At 35.0% G+C, this 24800-nt stretch overlaps 1 protein-coding gene across 1 annotated transcript in view; it reads left to right on the top strand.

The window, feature by feature from the left end:
* THSD7A (thrombospondin, type I, domain containing 7A) overlaps positions 1 to 24800 on the top strand; it is a 210500-nt gene that overhangs the window by 116893 nt on the left and 68807 nt on the right. The window contains exons 7-10 of the mRNA XM_008579065.1: positions 3387 to 3621; positions 7888 to 8003; positions 15116 to 15248; positions 16507 to 16610. Coding sequence (XP_008577287.1) covers positions 3387 to 3621; positions 7888 to 8003; positions 15116 to 15248; positions 16507 to 16610 — 588 coding nt within the window. The remainder of the gene's footprint in view (positions 1 to 3386; positions 3622 to 7887; positions 8004 to 15115; positions 15249 to 16506; positions 16611 to 24800) is intronic.

Raw genomic sequence — 24800 nt, 5'->3', positions numbered from 1 at the left:
TACTTAGATAAAGTTCACCCCTCCTTCTCTACCTTCCCAGACCTCTGCTTGTCAAATCCTATTCCTACGAAATTTATCTCAATGCTTTCTACCTGAGGCATTTTTCAGTCCCCCAAATTAAAGGTGTTTTACCCCCTTTGAATTCCAGTTATACTAAATACCTCTCTTAACATAATTATGTTCTGTCTAGAATTTTACTCATTCGTATGCTTGCCTTATTCCCCCTACTGCGTTAAAGATCCTTGAGAGTAACAGGAACTACTTCTAACACCTCTAGGTGTCCCTTGGAGAATCCCACGTAAATGTCGCACATTACATGTTACACTCACCATATATGTATCCAATTTCTGTTTTAAATAAGGCTTTTTAAAAAAAAAAATGATCCTCTAAATTGTAAGGACATGAATACTAGTACCGGAAGCACCATAGCTCTATTCAAATGTATCCTAACAAAGCTTTTATGAACTTGATATGGGGAGAAAAAATCACTTTTTCATTTCTAAGGGAGAAGTTTCACATAATAGTTGGTATTTTTATATGAGTATAGAGGTTTATTTGTATAGCATAATTTCATTAAAGTCTTATAGTCCTTCCCTTTGATAAAATGATACAAAATCTAAAAGTGGAATTAGTGTAAAGCATATATTTTTATACGTAAGAGGACTTTTAAAATACACCTATTACTAATTTTGTCATAGGTCACGTTTTATAATTTCCCCAGGACTGTAGAAATATTCCCAGAGGTCTGGAATTACATCATTCCATAAATAATAGATAAATTCAATATTTTATGTATCAATTTTTCTACCATAAAATTATTCCCCAAACAACATGACAATGCGGCAATGACTGATTGCTTCAAACCACACTTTCAAAATTGTCATATCATTGCTATAATTAAGACCACATTGGGGCTTATCTGTACAAGTATCCTGACATCAGACCAAAACTGCTGATGTGGTTTTAATGTGGATTGGGGCAAGAAAATAAATAGCCTTTATGTCTGTAAACTTAACAGCACTCTTGCAGTTCCTCGACATGTTATGCTGATATAGTAGAAGTTTCTTTCTTATTTTTTCCCATAGTCAACTAGTCAATTCCAATGTCAGAAACAATTCAGAGATTTAAAATTACAGTTTCAACAGCATATTTAACCTCACACTGAAAATGGGGTAAGTAAAGAAACTTTTTTTGTAGAAGAGCAGTCATTTTGTTATTAAATATAAAGGAATTGTTAAAATAATTATATATAATGTTTATAATTAGCATGTGTTTGTCTGAGAGTTATGATTGGATAAGTCTAGCACCTCAGGCAATGTGTAACAGGAGTGCTCATTTATTTCTCTCCAATCCAATTAATATGTTTTAGGGTTTGCTTCTATTCAAATCCTAAACTTGTTTGCCAGGGCTGCCAGGATCACTGAGTTCTGTGATGGAGAATAGGATATGAAATGTGACGGATGTTTTCACCTCCATGAAGCAGGGAACATTAATGAAATTCTGCTTAATGCAGGTTATTCTGATGTTGAGCCTATGTTCAACACTGCATAAATTATTCTAAATTGCAGTTAAGTTCTCACATAAACTGCCTACTGATTTATTTGCTGAATAGAGGGATGTCCTTAATCATAAGGGCAGTAATACCTGAAAATCAGCTCAGGGTGTGGCCACTGGCATTGTTTATGACTTTTGCCCAAATCTCAGACTTCTTGGGCCATCTTTCATGTTAGGGTCGCTAGTCATTAAATCACTTTTTCTTATTTATTTTTAACTTTTAAAGCATGCTTTCCTAACATCTAAAACATACCTCTTATTATACTCAACATTTCCTCCATTTATTATCACAAATATTGTGATGAACACTCTAGATTCCCACCATTCCACACCAGTGACCAGTTCTTTTCTGTTTCTAAGATAAAATCCAGAGGCTGCATAAACTCTAATAGATCAAATTGTCAATAAAATGAGCAATATGTTTCTTCAATACCCTGCTTTTAACACAAAATGAGATCCCACCTACAAAGTACTGATAATGGGGCTAGCACATAAAAAAGGGTCCCAGAATGATAACTCCCATACCATAGTCTATGGTTCGAAAAATGCATCTGCTTTACCCTTTAACATCTGTGGAATTATCACATCTTACATTGGATGGAACTGTTCTAACTGTTGACATAGTTGTCATTGTTTGTACATGTGAACTTCGTTGTTATTCCTGGTGGAAATAACAATTCCAAGATGGTTCTGCAAAAACACAAACAAAACTGCTAGGGACCATTTGAGGAAGGAAAATAAATCCTAGTTCCTTGCTTAAAACTTTCACTGACATCTTCTGGAGAAACTAAGAATGAAAACTTAGAGATGAATATCAGCATCCTGGAAGAAAATTCTGGAGAAAACAGCAGAGAACTCTTTTTAAGAAATCCTGCATCATCAACACTTTTGATATTTCAGAAGATGTTACTCTGTAGGAAAACAATAGAATAACATTGATGAGAGTGAGTTAAAAAAGTGTCTGGAAAGATTTGGACTCTGAATGCAAAGAAGTTTTAGAAATAGCATTCCTTTTAATGTATGCAAAAAAATGATATAAAAAGCGATGTAATTAAGTCATAAAAAGCTATTTCAATAAAGCATACAACAAAAGTTAGAGTTGACCAGAAAGCATTGTATCACAGTTTAATTGGCAGCCATCTCTTTTTTCTTTGAGATACATAAATTGATGGTGCATTACATAGCAAAGGATATCTCAGATTTGAAGAAATACTGTAATATCATTACTCAATGGCTTTTCCAGTAATGCTCTGGAAGATCATAAAGTATCATTCTATTTTAATATCTTTGTTTCTAAACGTCCTAAAACCAAATGCAAGGATATTTCAAAAAGTTCATAGAAAAATAGAATTAAAAGATAATACAAATCTTTCCACAAACTCTTTGAAGTACCCTTGCACATTAAAATAAGCAGCATTTTAAGATCTGTAATTAAGACATTGAATTTGGGGGATAACATTTGAAAACACTCTCAGTTTTCTCCATCCAGAGTCTCAATTGTCATGTTTCTCCTGATTGGCAATCACATGGGCTTCATTTGTACCTCATTATCAACTTTTCTGGAGAACAATGGCCTCTCTCACTCTCTCTTTAAGGTCCCAAAATGCAAATATCATGTATACCACATAGTTTATATTTTATTCCAGGCCATGCTAAATAAGGTAAGATTGACATGTAATGTGCTTTCCTAGCAGTGTTCTGGTCACATGCTGTGTGCTAAGTAAGTGGCAGGTATCGTTGTTGTTGATAGCCATGTTAATTTCAAGGACCAGAGAATGTTAAGGTTCCTGTTGGCACCATATCTAATCTGCTATCATTTTCCATTTTGATAGGTGGAATTCACTGTCCAAATAGCAGTGCTTTGCAAGAGGTGCGCAGCTGCAATGAGCATCCTTGTACTGTGTACCACTGGCAAACCGGTCCTTGGGGCCAGTGCATCGAGGACACCTCAGTATCATCCTTCAACACAACCACAACTTGGAATGGGGAGGCCTCCTGCTCTGTTGGCATGCAGACCAGAAAAGTCATCTGTGTGCGAGTCAATGTGGGCCAAGTGGGACCCAAAAAGTAAGGGCTTTGGGATGACAGCAGTAAATCCTGTGGTCAACCATGCAGAGGGTTGGCTCAGGCTTCACTGGCTTCATAAAATGGAGTATTTTGATGCTTGCCATACCTGTCCTCAAGAGTAAGATTTGTTTGTTTTGAATGTCAGCTGCTGATAAAGCTGTAACAGCCTCAGAGGCTGTTGTACCTGGGACCCATAAATTCTGTAGAAATCTTTCTATGTAGTACCTACTTTCTGTTTTATAGTAGCACTTTCTGTTTTTATTAAGCTAGTGGGGCAGTGAAAGAAGTGCTTGCTCTAGGCTGGCTGATCAGTCGTGACAGTGGACCAAATCCTAGCAGTGTAGGTCATTCATGACTTCCTGTGTACCCGTAGGCTGTGGAGACTGCCAATCTAATTTAATTGGATAGTAGCCTTCTATGATCTGCCTTTCATTTCTCCTAGAAAATACTATATCAAAAATACTGGGGCCAAACTGATATCTTTCAATGGTTAAATGAGTAAGCCATTTACTTCCAAGAGTGCCTTGGGATAAGATGAGTGTTATGATAAATAGAAAAACTATCAGTTTCTCATGGTGGTTATGAGCACTGGAATAACAAGGTAAACGATTTGCTAGAGGGGAGGACAGAGAACCAGAGAACTGGCATATTATATGTGCCTTGTGAGAAACACAAACAAGAACAAGTAATGGCATAACTGGGTTAATCAATACTTAAAGACAATTAACAAATCAACTCTAAAAAATCATTCCTTTGAGGGGAAACTACCTTATCATTTGAAATTTAGACAGCATAAATTTTTAGAAATTCAAATCTTTTTAGCTATGTGAAACACGAAAAGGAAAACCAGTCAATTTCACATAGGTGTAAAAATGGCCTCATATTCTCTGAATACTCAGCCAAGTTGTTAAGTATTCTGTGTGGTCTTAAGCATGCTACCTAACTAATTCTAGACTCAGTTTTCAGTTTATTGAAATGATTTAATTAAAAAAATAATAATAGTAACATAAGCACTCAATAAATGCTAGAAATTGTTATTTTCTCTTAAGAATTTGAGATACTTTTTAGTGTGCCAGCAAAATGAAAACAATTTATCTGCTGTATGGAAAACTCCAGGGGCATAAGTAAGAACCCCATTATGCTTCTTTTTTATCTGGCCAGTGTTCCAAACGTTAGAGATACTTTGCTCCATGCTTTATTTGTTTATAGCACTTGAAATTAGGAAACATATTAGAAAAAAGGTGCCATAAGAGATTTGAATTAATTGAGAGACTATTCCACTTGTTTTATAGTAGCCCCAAACCTGTATTTTAATAGAAATTATGCTACAGTTGTGATGACTCTAACTCAGGAAATCAACATGCAGTGTAATACAATTCAGTGGTGGTAACAGCAGGAGCAGGAGTTCCAAGTCTCGCTGGAACAAGAACAGAGGCAGAAACATTCACTACGGAGGCTCAGGAGCAACCTGCTATAGTGCAGATGGAGATTATTGTGCTGAGCTTCTATAAGTAAGCTCCTTCTGTTTCTGTTCTCAGTTCATCACCTTTCAAATGCTGCAGTTGACAATTTTCTCACTTACACAGCCTATTTTTGCTGAGTCATGGGTGTACATGCATCCACGTCTATATGTGAAAGAGCTCTGGATTAAAGTCATTAAATCATTCAGTAGGAACTAGGGTATCCTGAAGCCCCATGTCAGCCCATTAAAAATTTGCTTTGCCCTTGCAGCCTTTATTCAATGACCTGAATACATCTATAGATTTGTTAAGTCAAATGGGTTTACTTTGCCATTACAATTCTGGAAAATTAAGCAAATACTGTGAATTCAAAAGAAAATGTTATTGCCCTTTTCCCTAAATGCTAGATTAAATTCAGTGAATGCTTTCCGACACTTGGCATTTGAAACAAAAATGCAAATAGAAACCATGTTTTAAACTCCTCTTAATAAAACAGATTACAGTGCAATGGTAAAATCAATATTATTGATCTTATCTATCCTCCCAGTAACAAACTTCAACTCCTATCACATCTGTTTAATTTGACCTTGAATAAGATTAGGGGGAAAATCAATTCCTTGATTTAAACCACAAACACTAAATACAAACAGTAGAAAGGAGAAAAGAAGTATGTTGACTGAACCAATTGCCTCACCAAAGGAAGTCTGAATTTGTTTTATTGGATGTAATCTAGGCTGTAAAATTTATCTTTGTGTGTTCATTTAATGACTTTGTTGTCAGTAATTTTGTTCTCCACAGTTAACCAAGTATCTTGCTGTGGCTATTTCTAAACTAAAACAGAATATTTGGAGGTTGTCAATAATAACATTGTAAATTCCATTGATTTGTTCAGATCTAATATCTGAAGAGCATGTGAGTGAGTAATGCTTTCCCATTGTTAAAGTTACAACATTGCCTCACTGAAAAGGGCTGCTTTCAATAATAATTACTGACCAATAATTCCATTATTCCAAAATAAATAACTGGATTATATGTGGGGTTCTTCCATGTAATGTTTCTTGGTTAAGAATGAAGGTTAAATTGTAACTCTAGTGATTTACCATCTAAATGGTAACAGTACATTAACTTCTGTGATTCATATCTAAATCTGTTTGTTGTTTGTGACTTTGAATAGCAATTAGGAAAACTCAAATTTATCATCAATGTAAACCAGTAAAATTATTTCCTTTTGAAATGTTGAATCCTATATATTTTTTAATTCACTTCCAAATAAACCTTAGTGTTTTAAAGTGAGAGGAGAGCATATTCCTATGTAATTGAATACAGCATAATATTTATGTCTGAGAAAGGACTTGTACATAAATAATTGTAATACAAGATTTATCAAAAATGAAGTGTCGGCAAAATGCTAAAAAGAAATTATGAGAAATAGATTAATGGTGTTGATTTTTTCACTCATAGTTCAGTTTTGGTAACTTGATTAACGTACTAGATAAAAGGCAATTTATCTTGACCTGCAAAAATTTGGCTTCTCCTATGTGGAGTATTTTTAAATCCTGTTTCCCGTTGACTTGCCAATTTATTCCAGCAGAGTTATAATGGTTGTTTGGATTATTTCTTTACTGCCCATTAGCTTACTTGGCAAGGATTCATATGAGAATTCTCAAAAGAGAATTGCTTAGGAATCAGAATAAGTTACTTTTAATTAAATAAATTATGTTATTATATTTTACTTTTCTAATATACATCTTTTTCTAGTGTTAATATTCATGACCAACATTTGGTCACTAGCAACAGCAGAATCAGATCATAATAACTGAGAAATTTAAAAGTCATGTAAGTGTGTAACGAATAAGACAGTATATTTAAAACATATGCATCAGCTTCCTACTATCTCTTAGAAAGTGAAAACCTCATGTAAAATAAAACATTTCAGTGTTTTGTCATTCTTATCTTTTCCTTGTGTTCCCCGTAAATAACATATTTTTGCTCTTTTTTTGAAAATAATAATTTAATTTTGCTATCATTTATGTCAAGCACACAGTATTTTTTATTTGAATTGATTGACTATCTTTATTGACTATTTTTTATTTTATTTACATTCACTATTTTTGTTCCAAAAAAGAAACTGTAACTTATAAAATATACAAAATATTTTAAATCCCATAATTTCAAAGTAGGGACAAAATGGAAGAAAAAATAAGAATAGATAGACTAAATGAAAACAGGAATAAAGCAAAAAAAGGCTTATCATAATAATTTGTACACATTTACTATTTTATTACTTATTTATTATGAAATATATAGCTATTAATACAATATTGTTTTTGAAAATGTATTATCTAAAGAGTATGTTTCATTGTAAGTATGCTTTAAAATGTTTTATACAAATAAAGCACAGAATAACCTAAAAACTTATAAGAGGCAAAAAAGCCTTTTTAGTTATACCAAGATATAGAATTGGTTTCTTAAATTGGTAATTTGAATGCCCACAAAATTTCTTATAAGGCATATTAGAAAATACACATTTATTAATTGAGAATTATTAAAGGTGGATTAGGAACAAGATAGCGGAATTGCTGTTATTAAATCTATACATCCTGACTTGAGAAGCTTTATTGAGGTTCAGTTTGAAAGAATTAGTATAGTTGTATGGTTCTTGTCAAAAGCAGAATGGCTCCTGGAAGTTAAATAATACAGATTGGTGGGTGTTTCACAATTTTAGCAACGAAAATCCTAAAGAAATTAATGATCTGGTTTTCTGGCTTACTGTAGAGGCCAAATAATTTCCCTTTGCTCTTTCTAGGTGTCCTGAAAGCCTTCGGCCTGAAACAGTGAGGCCTTGTCTGCTTCCTTGTAGGAAGGACTGCATCATGAGCCCATACAGTGACTGGACTTCATGCCCTTCCTCATGTCGAGAAGGTATGGTCTGCAGAGTTCTGAAGGCTATTCACCCAGAAAACCCAATCAATGGGACTTCTGAGTTCTTCAGGCCCAGCGATGTTTGTGATTCTTACACAGGGCTGCGTAATCCTAGTTTGGCACAAAAGCCATAACAATTTGGTTTTCCTCTTGAAAAGGACATAACTTTAGAATACCAGACAAATGAGTTTTAGGCCAAAAACTAACTTGAGATCAAAGTCAAAGGATTTTAGACTTTGTTGTATTAATAATGTTTACTTTTACATGAATTCTAAAAGAATGTGTGGTGGTCTTATGTAATTTAAAAAGAATATATGTGCAGTGATCTTATCAGTACATGCAGCTACCAAAGTACTTAATGGCAAGCAATAGTATGGGACCAGATTCACTACAGATTCAATCATACAGCCCCAATAATAGGAATAAAGGAAAGAGAAAAAGAGCCAAATTGTTTCTCTGCCAACACTAAATGTACCGTGAGTCATTTACAAGATGAGTATTTGTTCCCAGTTTGGCTTTGTTTTGCTTGTATTACTTACAGACAAAGACTCTTCAGTATCATGACAGATACTTTGATAAATCTTTTCTTATCTTCCAGAACAGGGTCTTTTCTCACTGCTGCTGAGAAAGGTATTAACGGCCTCCAGGTGATTTATGCAATAAGGAGCAAATTTTCTCTCACTGTCACAAATGACAATGTCTCCTATTTCTAATTTTATGCTCCCAACAAATACAGATAATTTTTCCTAAATTTCCTTTCTGTTTTTATTTTATTTTATTTATTTATATTTTCTTTTCTTCACTCTCATGAAAGAGGCTCAATTAATAACCAACTTCTAGTTTAGCAAACAACTATTTTAAATTGACAAAATGTATTCAAATTCTTTAGATACTGTAAATTCAATAATGAATTATTTTTACAGTATGATTGTCATGTTATATATAGTCATATATCACATTTTAACAAAAGTTCCTTTTTATGGTTTTTCTATTGAATACCTTTGAAATAGCAAATAAAATTAAACCACGAACTGGGAAAAAACTAAAAAAATATATTTTAAAGTGTTTTTTTTTTTTTGTGACTGGTAAGGGGATTGCAACCCTTGGCTTGGTGTCGCCCACACTGCGCTCAACCAGTGAGCACACCGGCCATCCCTATATAGGATCCAAACCCGCGGTGGGAGCGCCACTGCGCACCCAAGCGCCGCACTCTCCCAAGTGCACCACAGGGCTGGCCCTATTTTAAAGTTTTTTATTAAGATATCTAAATCACTTTGGTGGGGGAAACAGTTCTTAATAACTTTTGGGGGAAAAAGTTATAAGCATTAACTTTTTAAAAAAAATGTTAATGGCATAAACTTATTAATAAAGAAATATCATTGACTGAGGGTTTTTTTTTCTAGGTTTTCTTATCTTTAAATTTTTTTTAAAGCTAAATAACATGATATCCCTTGGTTTGGTCATAATAGACAATAGAATTATAATTTTTTATACGTTAATATTTCTGTGGTATTGCGGGTTATTCATCACTTCATTGAAAAAGGTTATTTATTACATGGAATTAATACACTTGCAAATTTTATTCTTGATGTTTTTATACATGATACTTTATACTAGTATGAGATAAGGTCATTTACTGATAATTCCAAATGTAATTACAGTTACATTTATAACCAGATAATTAAGAATCTAATGCAAATTTTAAGTGAAATTTTTGAAAGTGGGAAAAGACTTTGCCTTTTCCTTATGTTGGATGTTTCCTTGTATTGTGTAAAGTAATTTAAAATGAAAGTTGTCTCGTTCTAAAGTATTTTAAGGAAATAAAGTTTAAAAGAAAAAGAACAGAAAAGATTCCATTAAATTGATTCTAGGGTAGTCCCTCATAAACATAGGAATCAGGTAAATTTAATGATAGGAGATTAGAGGAATTGGAGAATTGTTTACATAAAGGGAGGAGAAAAGACTGGGAAACAGCTAGTTACAGCCAGCTTCCACTGGTGGAGAATGTGAAGGAAACTTTGCAAGAGATTGAAGATGAGAGACCGTGTGCTCCAATGGGCGCAGTGCTGGAAGGGTAGGAAATTGAATTGGATTATGCTTATAGAAAGTGCTATGGGTCCTGGTGAGAGCTGTGGGTCTAGGTCTATTGAAGACCTAGGAACTGGAGAGGGTCATTTCCTGTGGTGAGTGACAGACATGTGAGGTACAGTGGGTTTAGCTGGATTGGTCTCTTGGGGGAAGGTAGGTAATGGCTGTAAGTTAAAATGCAAAGTGCCATTGGGAGACTGTTCTCTCATGGAGCCCCTGGGGGTGATTGTGGCCAAGGAGTGCAAGAATGTCAACTCAGGAATCTGCTCTTTTGGAAGACAAGGCTATGTTTGGCTGAGCATAGTTCATCTCTCCTGGAACAGGAAATCGGCCTTATCTGTTTCATTTGGCAACTTTATGTTGAGTTTCCTAGAACAAAAATGGTTTTCAGAAACGTTAAACCTAGTCACTCAGATTTAAAAATAATAGCTATAATTGTGTATTGTGGAAATAAAGACAGACTGGGGGGGTTATAGAAGAGACTATTGCTGGACCACAGTGCCAAGATGCTTTTTGCTTCCAAAGAAGCCTTTTCTGTTTTGCCTGTAGACTGCTGAAACTGGGAATAAAAGTTATAAAAGCTAGTCTTCTGTTGTGAGGAAATTAAAACAATGGTGTGAGGTTAGTTTTTTTTATTATTATTATTTGGTAAGAAATGGAAATAATCCAAGTGTCCTTGTAATTATACTGACTTCCACGCAATTTAAAAATGCTAAGCAAAGCTAAATGTTCAAGGAGAAGTAATAGCAACAGAAATTTAATTCAGGAATGGGGTGTTGTTTTTAATTTAATTCTGCAAGTAAAGTCTAAATTTTATGAGTTTTGAGCTTATTAAAATGTGGAATTACCCTCCTATTAAAGATCACTTTTTTTTTTGGTGGCTGACTGGTACAGGGATCTAACCCTGGACCTTGGTGTTATCAGCATCACACTGTAACCAACAGAGCTAACCAGCCAGCCCTAAAAATCACTTTAAAGAGGTAAATTACGCTACAGTATTGCCAAAAAAAAAAAAATGGAACAAAATAGCTTAGGACTCCAGGAAAAACAAAAACAGTTATTTGAAATGCTATTCTGCCCTCTCCCAAGATACTCCTTGAAAAATCGACGCTGTTAAAGGTCAGTATTGAGTAGAACGTAGCTTAATCTTCAAAGCAGTGCAACTGTTAACTTTGGCTTAAGTTTTTATAAATTTTGACAAAGGGCACTTTAAAAATAAAATAATACGTGCATGTAAATTATTTGTAACTCTAATCTTAAAAAAAATACAATTTGATCAAATAATATACTTGTTTGTTCAAGTTCTGTTTGCTCTTCTTTCTTTCTTACTTCATTTATTACCGTAAGAACTAGAAGGGATATTGCAGAGGCATCTATTTTACCTTCATACCCCAAATCAATAATACACAGAATTACTCCAAAGATCTGAAAAGCACCTTTACTTTTTGCTTCTTGCATGAAACATTTCCCTTTCAATTTCCTACCACTATGCTGCTCCAACCTGCCATCTATCTCACTTCCAGCTTAACAAATCAGTTTTGCTTGCCCTTTAAATCCTTCCATCAAGTAATTTCTCTGGTGAAATTTATCTTGAATGTCTTAAGACATCTGAAAACTACTGTAACGGCGTGAGAGATTATGTAACCTCTGAATCTATGTGCCCTGTCATCACATAATCATTTTCTGATATACAGTCCTTTTTTTTCTATTCCCATCCTAGATCGGTATTTTCAAATAGGAATAACGCAGGCAGGTTCCTTTATTTTTCCCATGTTCATTGTTTCCAATGAACACAATGATAGCTTGTTTTTTATTAATTCTCAGCGCACAGACTTAGTACCCATGTACTATTAGAGAATGTTTAGAAAGAAATAGAAGATACTAACTAATAATTCAGTTGAGAAGGTGTGAAATAAATGTGTTTGCTCATTCGGCAAATATTGATTAAGCACTTATTATGTGTGATTATTGTTCTAGGTTCTAAAACTCAAAGATGAATGGAAATGCTACATGTACATCAAACACATAAAATAAATTGGGCATAAATACATACAGGGAACTATAAAAGGTATAAAATTCCAAGTTTGCCAGCTCAAGTTATTAGAGAGGAACCTTCCATTCTTCCTTTTTAACGTGTACTGTAGCACTCCCTTTGTCTGTGCTTTGATCTGAGGGCTCTATCTGGCTGAGCTCTACAGAGCTGTTACTTGGAGTGCACAAGCAGCAATTTCATAACTGCAGTCTAAGAAGAAACAAACCTCCCAGTGGGTACAAACATGTATGTCACGACAATTCCTGCGTAACCCCATTAAACTTCCTCTCTGGGTGTTAAGGCTTTGAAGACTTCCACTTTAATGAGGTCACAGTCTCTATCCTGTGGGCTGCTCAAGGTTAAGGAATTTGAACCTTTTATAAGAATAAATGGATTTCCACTGTGGAATCAATTATGGAAGTGAAAAGAGTCATCATAGTATTATATTGAGTACAAACTATGGAGTTTGTGATGAGAAGTCACATAGAACATTTCATAGTTGCACTTTAAGTGACATTTTTTTCCTTCATGTCAATAGACAAAATAGAATTGAAACACTAACATTTGGTTGCTGCTTCCTAAATTAGAACAGCTCTGGCTCTGCACCAGCTGACATCTAGATACTTAAAGACTAGGTGCTTCTGTCTATAAGGTGCCACTGATGGTGAACTCATTGTCTTCTCCAGTCCCCAGATCCTTTGGTCTCAATCCTGTGCCTGTTTTCTATCTTCAGGTTGAAAAGGGTTTTACAGTGACTGCCTCCAAAAATTTTGACCATCTGGGGAACAAAGACCTATTTATCTCTGAACAAACAAACAAAAACCTCTCTCTTTCCCTCAGTGCTGAACAAATGAGAATGGTCATTTAGTTTGTATACTCTCCTAAAAGATCAAAAGCAGGCTATAAAAATAAAACAAAAGAAAAAACAATAAAAATTATTTTTTTTAAAAAAGTTCAAGCCAGGCAGCCAGGCAGTGAATGGGGGAGAGGGTAAAGAGGAAATCAAAGTTAAGGTAAATTCCTGCCATTGAGAAGAAAATTAGCTCTGAGATTCTGGTGAGCAAAGCAAAAGATAGAAGCACAGTGGATTCTTAACAGATTGTCAAGGGAAACAGTTTTTCCTAGCTCTGAATTATTAGAGGAATTTACCACCTGGGCCTTAAAATAGGGGTCATTTGGACAATATAATGGATGAAGACTGCATTAGCCATTATTAAAAGGTCTATTGACAGGTCTTAGATACTCCCTAGATAAGTTATATTTAATATGTGAAAGTTGCAGCTGGCATTCAAACTAGTATTGTTTTAATAAAAGTCTATAACAGTATTTTCAAATACTTTAATTCTCAGCTGCCAAATACTTCCAGCCCCCAATTCCCTACTCCATTACTTGTAGTATTCCAGATATTCATTAAGATAGTTAATGTAATTATTGATAGTACAGGTTTCCCCCAACAATAGGAATAATCCTAAAAAGTTACATGTGAACCCAGATTTTTAAATTGAGATGGGAAGTACAAGGTCATCTATTCCAATAGGTTCCAAACCTGGCTCTTCAGCACAATTACCTGGCAAGCTTTTTAAAAATCAGAATCTCAAATCCAGCTCTCAAAGATTCTGATTTAGTAGTTCTGGGTGTAGGCCCAGAAATCTGTTGTTGACGTTGTTAAAGACATTCCCTTATGAAGTCAGGCATTTAGGAATCGCTAATCTGATCCATTTTCCCATCTAATACAAGAATCCTCTCTTAATGTGGTTGCGGGTTAGTTGCCCAGACCGTGCTGAGGATATCCTGACTTCATGAGAAAGGATGTTCCATTTTGGGAAAGTTGTAATTATCAAATCATATTTTTCCATTACCACAATATCTTTTTAAATGTTTCATTTCTTGGTTAGAGAGTGATGTTGGTAACACCAAGGCCAATGGTTCAGATCCCCTTACTGGCTAGCTGCCAAAAAAAAAAAGGAATAAAAATGTTTCATTTCATTTCTGATTAAACTTTGTTAAGGGCTACTAACCAATTAAAATGTCTCTGTTCCTGTAGTCTTTGTATCAAATGTTTAATGATCTTGCAAAAGAATGTAAATGGGTTAGGGGAACTCTATTAACATAATTCTTTAGGGAATTCTTTTGTAAGTGAAACCATGCCATGTGGACAATTCATCATTAAAGTGTATATTTTGTAAGTCAAAACATAATTTATTAAAGTTGTCAAGTCCTATACATTATCTGTTACTAACACTAAAAGATTTTGAACATACTTATATCAATAATAGTGTTAAATTGATATCTTTATTGAAGGTGAATCTTAATTTTTTCTATTGTTTTTTAAACATAATTTGGAGTTATTGACACACAGTAATTATTGCCATTTTGACTGTTTCTCTAAGAAGTCTGCCTATAGGAAACCACTTTAGTTCACCACTTAGAGCCCTGATGTTTAAAATGCGACCTGAATTGAAGAGCTTAGACTATTTAACATGAATAATAAATGACTGGAATAATTTACAAGTTATGCATTTCAAATTAAGTGAATAAGAAAGAAATAAAATTTCACATTATAACATTGAATATATCCTTCTAAGGAAGATTTATTACACGTGTATGAGTCCCATGTGGCAAATAGGGATATGTGAAATGGCATGAGAATAAACTTAAGGTAGAGGAAAATAAATTAATTAGATCTGTCATATTCCTCAAGGGGAAAGAAATATACAAAAGAGCAATTACTTCCTAACTGTGCATTAGAAAGGCTAGCTGACTGTGGAATTGTTTTCGCTATTCTTCAGATATTTAAATATAAGGTGATTTGGTTTTCGATTTAAGCAGTCTTTCAGAGAATTTAGTAAATGATTCTACTAGGTGAGGCTTCTTATTCAGGGATGTCAAAGCAAGTGTTGCTGGAGGCATTGTAATTTCTTCACACAGACTGGTATTTGGAGATTCCTTTATTGGTGCAAAGTACAGAGGCTAAAAAGCTGCCTCATTCCAGGGGACTCCAGGGTCAGGAAGCAGTCTCGGCACCGGGTCATCATTCAGCTGCCAGCCAATGGAGGCCGGGACTGCACAGATCCGCTCTATGAAGATAAGGCCTGCGAAGCCCCTCAAGTGTGCCAGAGCTACAGGTAATCAAGCTGGAGAAAAAGCATTGAGAGCAATGCCCTGGGCAAATACTTCACGCCCATATTCTTTCAGACGATGAGGAAAAGAAGCCAACCCTGTTCCTTCCTCAGGCTCAGTGGAGTTGGGGATGTTTATGGCTGTAGCTGCCATTTTTTGCCTTTTTAGGAGAGCTGCTCTGCTACTGAAATTATCTCCAAGGAGACAAATACTTGTGTGAATTTCCAAGCTGTGTTGTTAGCTCCAGTAGTTTGGGGAAATGTCTTACATTGATATAAACTATAGGAAATGCAGGAAAGTGGTTAATAATTATAAAACACATACACTTTAGGAGGCAATTTTTTTTAATTGATTAAGACTAGACTTTTTAAAAATTGCATAAGAGGGTAGACTAAGCAATATGTCCCCTGGCTCCAAAGAGTACTTGTTTCTCATAAATGCTGGCATTCTAGCTCATGAAATGATATCTCTGTCTCTATGATGCTAGTAATATGTCTGTTCTGTTCATTTGTGGTCACCCAAGGAAAATTACAGCCATTGAAACTATATATCATCCTTATAATTTATTAGAGAAATTTGGACCCCTCACCATTAAGACAGAAAGTATCTAACTGACACTTGATATCATATGTAATTACAATCTTGACAACAAATAAACTATCATGGCATCAATTAATGAAAAGTGTGATCACAAAATAATAATTTAAGATGAAATTGATGACAAATTTACCATCTTAATACATCTGCTTTGAATTCTGAGATGACAAATAGCATAATGGTATGTTTACACCATGTACTGACAACCATTTGCACGAACGTATTTATTTTTGGAATTTGTTTTTGTAAAGTGTATTATAATTGCAATTGTTAAGTTACTCCTACAGTGCTAACCAACAGAGCACTATACAAAAGATTCATGTCTTGAATGCAGTTTCATACCTTGAATACATACACTTTATTGAAATGGAATGCATCACTTGATAGTCCTAATTATTAAGAAAGCTAAGTGCTCTCTGTATGTTCCTATAGAACTTGACAATTATGCTCTCTTGTCTTCATCTGCCATAGAAAGTACTTTTATGTTTAATGCTGCTTTTTATAATGACTTGATAGAGATCTAAATTTAAATTTAGGTAGGACTGAGCATTGTTACATAAATTTCTGTTTGCAGTAGTCAAAATCATGTTTCCATGTTGCTGTATCTCTGCAATTTGCCTGGCATTTTTGCTTCCTCTCCATTAGGCTTCTGTTCTTTTCCTGTAGGTGGAAGACTCACAAGTGGCGCAGGTGTCAATTAGTCCCTTGGAGTGTGCAGCAGGACAGCCCTGGAGCACAGGAAAGCTGTGGGCCTGGACGACAGGCAAGAGGTGGGAGGCCCATTTCACAGTTCATTTCTCCATCATCACTAGCTTAACCACTAGCTTGATGTGTTTGTCACTTTGACAAATGCTCAGCAAACAGAGCAGCATAGATATGAATATACAAGACTCTTTCTACAAAACACTAGAACACAGAAACTTGTCTTTTTACATCACATCCTTTATTTGGCATTAGCTTATAACTCCTGAATTTTTCTCTCATTCATATCTGGAAGAAAATCAGACCAGGCTTTTGGTTATAATATAGATGGCATACTGAACCTTGTTTTTTTGTTTGTTTTCAGATCAAGGCATTCCATAACACTTTGCCTGTCACCTTAACAATCAATAAGATTCTTACATCTTGCCTATATGCATTATATATGTGCATGCATACAGTATAATATAATTGGTTAACTTTCGCAGAAGTTCTCAGCAATGACATTTCTAATATTGTCATGGCTATCTGCGATTCTATTCATATTCAGTACTGATTTTTAAATGGCAGATTTATTTACTCAAAACCTGCAATATGTGAACTGCAATCTGTTTGCCTTATTAGGTGACATGGAATCTTGCACAAATGAGTGATGGAAATGTTTTAAGTTTGCCATAATTATTTACTCGACATTATAGGGAATACATAAATCCCAAGCTTGAACATGTTGTTTATATACATAGCAAATTCAATCTTTAGCGAGTACATGATTGTTTTTACTCATATTGACTTTTAGCATTAAGTACCTGCTATATATTTTAAAAGTAGCTAAATACATAATTGAATATGCACCCATCCTTTTTTGATTTCATAAAGATTTTAGAAGTCTTCATTTGAAACTTAAAATTTAGTTAACGTATAATTTTAATTACCTAGTGATTGTTAGGATCTTATACTATTTGCAAAATTCTCATTATGTATCCCCCACCATCAGCATCGAGTAAAAAATAACTCTGCCTCCCTTTACAGTTATAGAGATTTAGATAAATAGAATTGAAAGTCATTCTCCTCATTTCAAATCATTCTTTGAGAAATTGAGTGATACTAAATCTTCTTGTCATGCCCCGCTAATTTCTCCTTGTGTCAAGCATACATTTGTATATATTTTGGGCCCTTCATAGAGTTTATAATGAAAATTGAGTATGAAATCATTGGGAATCAGGAAACATAAGTTGTAGCGCCAGTTTTTTCACTAATACAATCAGGAAACATACGTTGTATGTCCCTTTACCTTTTTAGGTCTCAGTTTATTTAGATGGAAAAAAAGAAAAAAAAAGAGGGGTTTAGAACAAACGATCTCTTAGGATTATTCCAATTTTCATGTTCCATAATCTATGAACATATAATACCCAGAGATAAAAGTGTGAGATGAAATTAGGTGAAACAGATGAAAGACATATTTTCATAGAATACCACTGGAGGAAATATGAGATATGGTAGAAGTAGCACGAGTGTGAACAGCTTTAGTTACAAACTCTGTTCCTTATAAGCTGCACAACTTTGAGTGAGTCATTTCCTCCCTTTCAGGCTGAGAACACAACAGCCTTACAGCACTGGTGCATATTGTCTTCATTAAATGTTGATTCCTTCTCCTTTCCTGTTGATCCATAGTCCTGATGAATGTCCACGTATGTCGTAGTAGGCATGAAAGCAATGATATTAACATAGGCCGTTTTTTGGACACACAGTCTATACAAAAACTGTTCTTTCTGTGATTACTGTTGATCTTTCCATTTCAAAATCTAAAAATCTCTGTTCATTCCTCATTTGGGGTTACTGCGTTGAGTTTCTAACAGTTTGTATCCAGTACTGTTTCCCCCTACCTCTGTGAAAAAGGGTCATTGTCTGCCTCAGTGCTACTTGCTTCTGATTTTCTGATTCTTCCTTTCTTGGTTTCCTATTACTGGTGCCTCTTCCTCTGCCTGTTCTTAAATAATGCTTTCTAATCCCAGCACACTTGTCAGACTGCTCACTCTATCTCCACAGTCTTATCCGTTTCCGGGATATCTAGGAAGAGAAAGTTGCTTTATAACAAGTGATTTCTGCATAAATATACACAGGAGAACCCCTTTCACTTCCATATGAAGACAATCTTTTTCTTTGTTATCTCAATAGATGAACAATTTCTTTTTCTTAGAGCCTATATTTATTTCTCCAGAAACACAAAATGGGGAGAGGTAAGAGTGTAGTAGCATTAAGTGTAGAATTAAGTAGCGTATCTTTTGCTAATGGCATAAAGGCAAAATTTTCTTCCTTTGATGGTCATGGCTGTTTTCAGAACTCTTCATGATTGACTTGCCAAAGTCTTGCTATTTTCATCCTTGTCTTTATATGGTCAGAAACTGAAACAAACAAAAAAACCAACTTGTACTGTTTTTATAGTGATTAAAATAATTGTGTAGTAAGCATTAAATCAATTAGCAGAGACTATAGAGAAGCTACACCCCTGTTCTCTTTAGTACGTAAAACTTTTTAATACCAATTACTCATGCAACTATGACTGCGTTCAGAAGACTGTATAGAAAGAACTGTGGGTGTTGGAACAGGATGAAGAGATTCAAACCTGGGAGCTTACATTTGTTAAGAAAATGAGATTACTGATAACATCACCCAATAAGACTGAAACTGATTAATGACAGAACTGATTATTTAAAGCTAAAGGGCTGAGGAAAGACTTAAAGAATGGGCTGGGACTTGATTTTAAGCATAATATTAGAATAAGTAGAAAGAAGAAAAGAATACAAAATAAAATCAATTCTACAATCTAAGTGTTTGAGGTAAGAAAAACAAAAACATTAAATATGTTCACAGAAAAGTGGGTAGATTGAAGCTCGGAAGATATGAGCTGAAGCCTGGGGTGATTTTGTGGAGCGTTATAAATGCCAGGATTGGTATTTTAGACCTTGTTCGATAAGTGGTATGAGCAAGGACCTGATGAAAGCAGTGTTTTATCTGTTGACATGTACAGGATAAATTAGAAACATAAGACACATGGGCCTGGATGCAACTAGGATGCTGTGTAGCAATGCAAGGTTGAAGTAATAGGAACCACAGTAGTGGAAAAGGGAAAAAAATAAATAAATTTTGGACATATGATAGAGGAAAATATTTTTAGGACTTAGTGGCAGACAGTAGAAAAAGTAAGGAAATAAAAGAGTCAAAGATGATAATACGGTTTTTTAACTCGAACATTTTTAACTTAAGAATCTTTGATGTTGGTGAAAATCCTTAGGTTGAAAGTAGAGCTAATTTTAGAAAGTGTATTTTGTATATTTGATGTTTGAGGCCATGCTAGGGTAGCCAAGTTGAAACACCCAAGTATGCATTTGAAATGCAGAAATGTAGCTGTAGAGACAGCTTAGGATGCCAGATAGAAAGTTAGGTAACATTTCCATAAAGTGATTTGCTGAAGCCATAGGAAAAGCTAAGATCTCTAAGATACATTGTATATAAGAGGAAAAATGATTATATTTTACCACTAATAGATTTCTTTTTTCTCTAACCTGTTTGCATTTGTAGATTCTTTAAGCATTTCTTTTAATTGTTTTCTCTTTAATTTAAAAAATTTAACCTAAATGTTAACTTTAAATTACTATGTTCCTACTTGCATAGTATCATGTGAATTAAAATATGAGACAGCGAACTATACCATTCCATGATTCTAAAGATAGAAATGTTTATTGCATGGCTTTTATCAAACTTGTCTTTACTGGGGGTCAGCAAACTATTGCCTGTGGGCCAAATGCAGCCCCACAGCCTGGTTTTTTGTGAAGTTTTATTAGAACACAGCCACACCCACTTCTTTATCTGTTGCCTGCGGCTGTTTTCCTGATACAAGGCAAAGTTATATAGCTGCAACAGATACATGTCCCACAAAGCCAAAAATATTTACTATCTAGCCCATTACAGAAAAATAAAAGTTGCTGACTCTTGGTTTACACTGGAAAGCTGTGTAATCAATGATGTAATCGTAACTTCTAATAGTACTGAATAGTCATTACCCAACAGGATCAGAAAATCCCCGGAGTTTATCTTATCACTCAGGAAGAAGTTTCCAAATTCAGTTCAGCAATAAAGGAACTATTGTAGAGTTGAGAGTAGAGGACATTAAGACTGTGACAGTAGTGAAATATCTGCCTTTAGGATGAAATTCTAGCATTCTTGGGGGGTAGGGGTAAAATTTTGACTCCAAGAACTTTAGTAGTACAAATAAAAATAAGTAAAAAAGAGTTAAAGGTAAAACTAGAAAGTATATGAGATATGGGAGACAGAAGAAAAACATACCAGGCCCTCATATTTTCCCTGCCTGGAACATGATAAACCATACCCAAAAACTGGACGTCAAGAGTTAATTTACTAAGTATGCATAAAAAGAAAAGAAAGTTTGTGTCTTACAGAATATACACCACTCAACACAACGCTTATGAGGTCACCTGTTATGATTTAGTTTTTCTCAAATGACTTGACCCTTCCATATTAGTAGAAAAATATAACACTAATTCTCTTCTGTCACTTACCAGCCAAGCATCCTAGGTGTTCTCTTATCCAGTCACCTGCACCTACTTTTAGCCACCTGTTAACAAAAAAGTGGCCATCATAGACAGACTGTCATTTTTACTATTAATAACATAAGTGTTCCAATTTTAGGAACTATCTGTGGTAGCATGTTGAAAGGATTTGACAAGCAATTATGTTCCCAGAGTCTCTTTAACAAATAATCACTGTAACTTCTTACAATCTCAGCACTGATACTGTAAAGCAACTTAGTGAGAATCATTTTCCCCTAAAAATGAGTTAGAATAACAGGAGAAAGAATATAGGAAGTTTTGCCTCTAGTCAAGTAATGCAGTCTTGATCAAGTCTATATTCTATATATGTCAAAACTTCATGAAAATGTTTTCTATTACGTAAGAATACAAAGTACTTTAAAAGAAAATCTATATTTTCCTAAAATTTTGAAAAGCACATAGGAATTTATGACCCAATTCCTTTACATTTGAAAGAAGAGTGACGTAACAATGAAGCAAAATTTTATATCAATCACTCCCAAAATCATCAGTAATTTTTGTCCAGTCTTCTCTAAATTGGATTTGTTACTCTACTACACATAGGGTATTTTCTTTAAGTTCTTCAAGTGTTTCTGTAGAAACATTAGAAATCTTTTATTAAAAAAGTGCTTAAAACTTTGTGTTAATAGTTGTATTAGTCTGCTTAGGCTGCTATAACAAAATACCATAGACTGAGTGGCTTCAACAACAGAAATTTAGTTCTCACAGTTCTGGAGGCTATGCAGTCCAAGATCAAAGTTCTACCTGATTTGGTTCCTGGTGAAGGTCCTCTTCCTGTCTTGCAGACAGGTGTCTTTTCACTGTGTCCTTACATGGGGGGCGGGGAGAGAGAGAGAGAACACTCAAGTGCATACAAGATCTCTGATCTCATTATGAGAACCACACCCTCATGACGTCACCTAAACCTAATTACCTTCCAAAGACCCCATCTCCAATACCATCACATTGGGGTTAGGACTTCAATGTATGAATTTTGGGGAAACACAAGTCAGTTTATTGCAATAGTGGAGGATCAGTGTCTTTAAATAAAATTGCTATCTTAGTGTACAGAGCTGTAGGTTTGTTAATATTAAGCTCTTTCAGAAAGCTGTGAAAACAGGATAACCCCAGTTCCAAAAAGCCAATTCAAACTTCCTGAATATCATTCAATGTAATTCATTCTCTCATAAAACAAATATTTATTGAATACATTTTACATGTTTTGTGTTGCCTTGATGGTACTAGGTCCAGCCTGTTGAGGGAATAAAAATGCGTAACAAATAGTTTCAGTTAATTTATTGTATTAAGAAATATACTATAGGTATATATGCATGATTTAGGTTTCAAGGCATATTAATAACACAATAGTGTATATACACAATAACCACTAAAGAATCAGAAAAATAAGAAAAACATAATCACTGATAGGGCATAGTGAAAGATTTAAATATTTAAATCTAGTATCTAATATAGTATGACATTTAGATATAGTATGACTCATGCAAAAATGCAAAAAGGAAATTCTTCATATTTGGGAACAGTATATTACCAGTTTGCCTTGGGTTCCTGGGAGTAAGTTGGAGGCAAGGGTTTTTTTTAAAATAGAAAATTAGAAGTAATAAAGGATTTTACTAAGGCTTTGGGTATTGAGAATGGTGTATTCCAGGAAATTTTATCTAATGGCATGGAACTAAATTGAGAGAGGAAAAAGTGAGATTTTAAAGAAGGGATTGACTGGATTTGGCAATTTCAAAATTTGAATCATTCTTAAATTTCATATGGAAATTTTATTTTTTTTTTATTTATTTACTTATTATTATTACTTTTTTTTACATCCTAAGATGTTATTGTGGAGCAGTTGAGGTGGAGGGGGAGAGAAGAAGGAGGAGGGGAATAGGGTGGGAGGATGAGAAAGTAAGGGCGTTTTTGAGGACTGTGCCTGCCTCATTCCAGCAGGGAGCCAGGGGGCTGAGCTGGATGTGGACATGAGGGGAACGTGGCTGAACGCTTGGCACCCCCAACCCCAGCTCAGGAGCCTGAGATGCTTCCTGCAGTGGCCTGGTCGTTGTCACTGGGCTGGATGCCAATGTCAGGGGGAATGGCCGAGGCTCTCGGGGCCCGTACCCTGGCTTGGGGGCCCAGGGCATTTCCAGCAGCCGCCTAATGGTCATCGCTGGGCTGGATGTGGATGTTGGGGGGCATATGGCTGAGGTCCTTGGCCCATACCACCAGGGCTCAGGAGCCTGGGGCACTTCTGACAGCAGCTTGGTGGTCATTGCTGGGCTAGATGTGGACATTGGCAGGGCGTGGCTGAGGCCCTTGGTCCCCCCAACCCTGGCTCAAGAGCCCGGGGCACTTCCTGCGGCAGCCTGATGGTTGTTGCTGGGCTGGATGTGGACATCGGGGATGTGGCTGAGGCCCTCATTGCCCCCCAACCCCAGCTCAGGAACCCAGGGCACTTCTGGCCGTGACTTGGCAGTCATTGCTGGGCTGGATTATTCTTAAATTTCATACGAGAATTTTAGATGGTCTTTGAAATAAGCATCTTTCCTGTAATACTGTCAATAAAAGAGAAATGCAAGTAACATGAAAATGTCCATGTTCTATTTAATTTTTAAGTGAATAGGCAGCTTATATTTGCTTCATACTATTCAAGTGACTTTGTATAATCTTTTAATAGAACTGTAACCTCTACCATCTTTTCTCTCTGTTCACATTTCTATAGTTCACATAGCATTTAGAAGGCTAAATTATTACTTGACCAGTGATTACTATATTATTGAAATCTAACCATAATAGCTATAGAGCTACTGTTACATTTGCATTAGAAATAAAATAGATGTCTCATAATAATGACAATTTTAGATAATTTGCTTATTTTTTTCCATAACTGCCATAAGGAACAATGTCAATCAATGCAACTTAAATGTGCATATATCACTCCAATGTTTATTACTTTATGACTCCTTTATACCAAGTGTGATATAAAGTTGCAAAGACTAGATGCAGAGTTTTCATTTAAATGACTTCATATATGCTCTTGTTCAGTCTCCATGTTGGTCTTTATGCCATCTCCTGCCAGGTGTACTTTCCATGTGTATCTAATTCTGGAGACTAGTTGGAACTAGGGTTATAATCCTCAGTGTCAACCACCCTATTTGTCCTAATTTTTTAGCCTCTCTGTATCCTTGCCTGCCAAGAAATATTCATTGTGATGTCAACCTCTCACTAAGATATGACATCAGTCTCTTTATGTGAAGACCAACATAATTTGGATTTATTCTTAAATCTAGGCCACAAAAAAGAAAAAAACTTCAATAATATGCCTCACATGACAGGCACCCTCCTGGCCCTGGGAGTCTTCATTCTGTATCACTAATTGGTGAAAAAGATTATAAAAGGGAAGTCTAAAAAAGAAAAGACAAAGTTCTAATTCTCCTATCAAAATTAAATCTAAATGATTTGTGGAATACAAGATATAAGTATTTAACTATATTCTATGCTGTTATTTTTTGTGAGCAAATATGCTTAAATCTTATGCCCAAATTAAGTGATTTAATCTATATTGATGGCCTTGGCACCACCCTTTGCTTAAAACTCTGGCCTACTTTGTGCTTTTTAAATGATTAAACTTTAGAGGCATAATCAAGGTCA

This window comes from Galeopterus variegatus, unplaced genomic scaffold (assembly GCF_000696425.1).
Source record: "Galeopterus variegatus unplaced genomic scaffold, G_variegatus-3.0.2 Scaffold1803, whole genome shotgun sequence".
Classification (NCBI taxonomy): Eukaryota; Metazoa; Chordata; class Mammalia; order Dermoptera; family Cynocephalidae; genus Galeopterus; species Galeopterus variegatus.
This window is presented reverse-complemented; position numbering and strand designations above follow the sequence as displayed.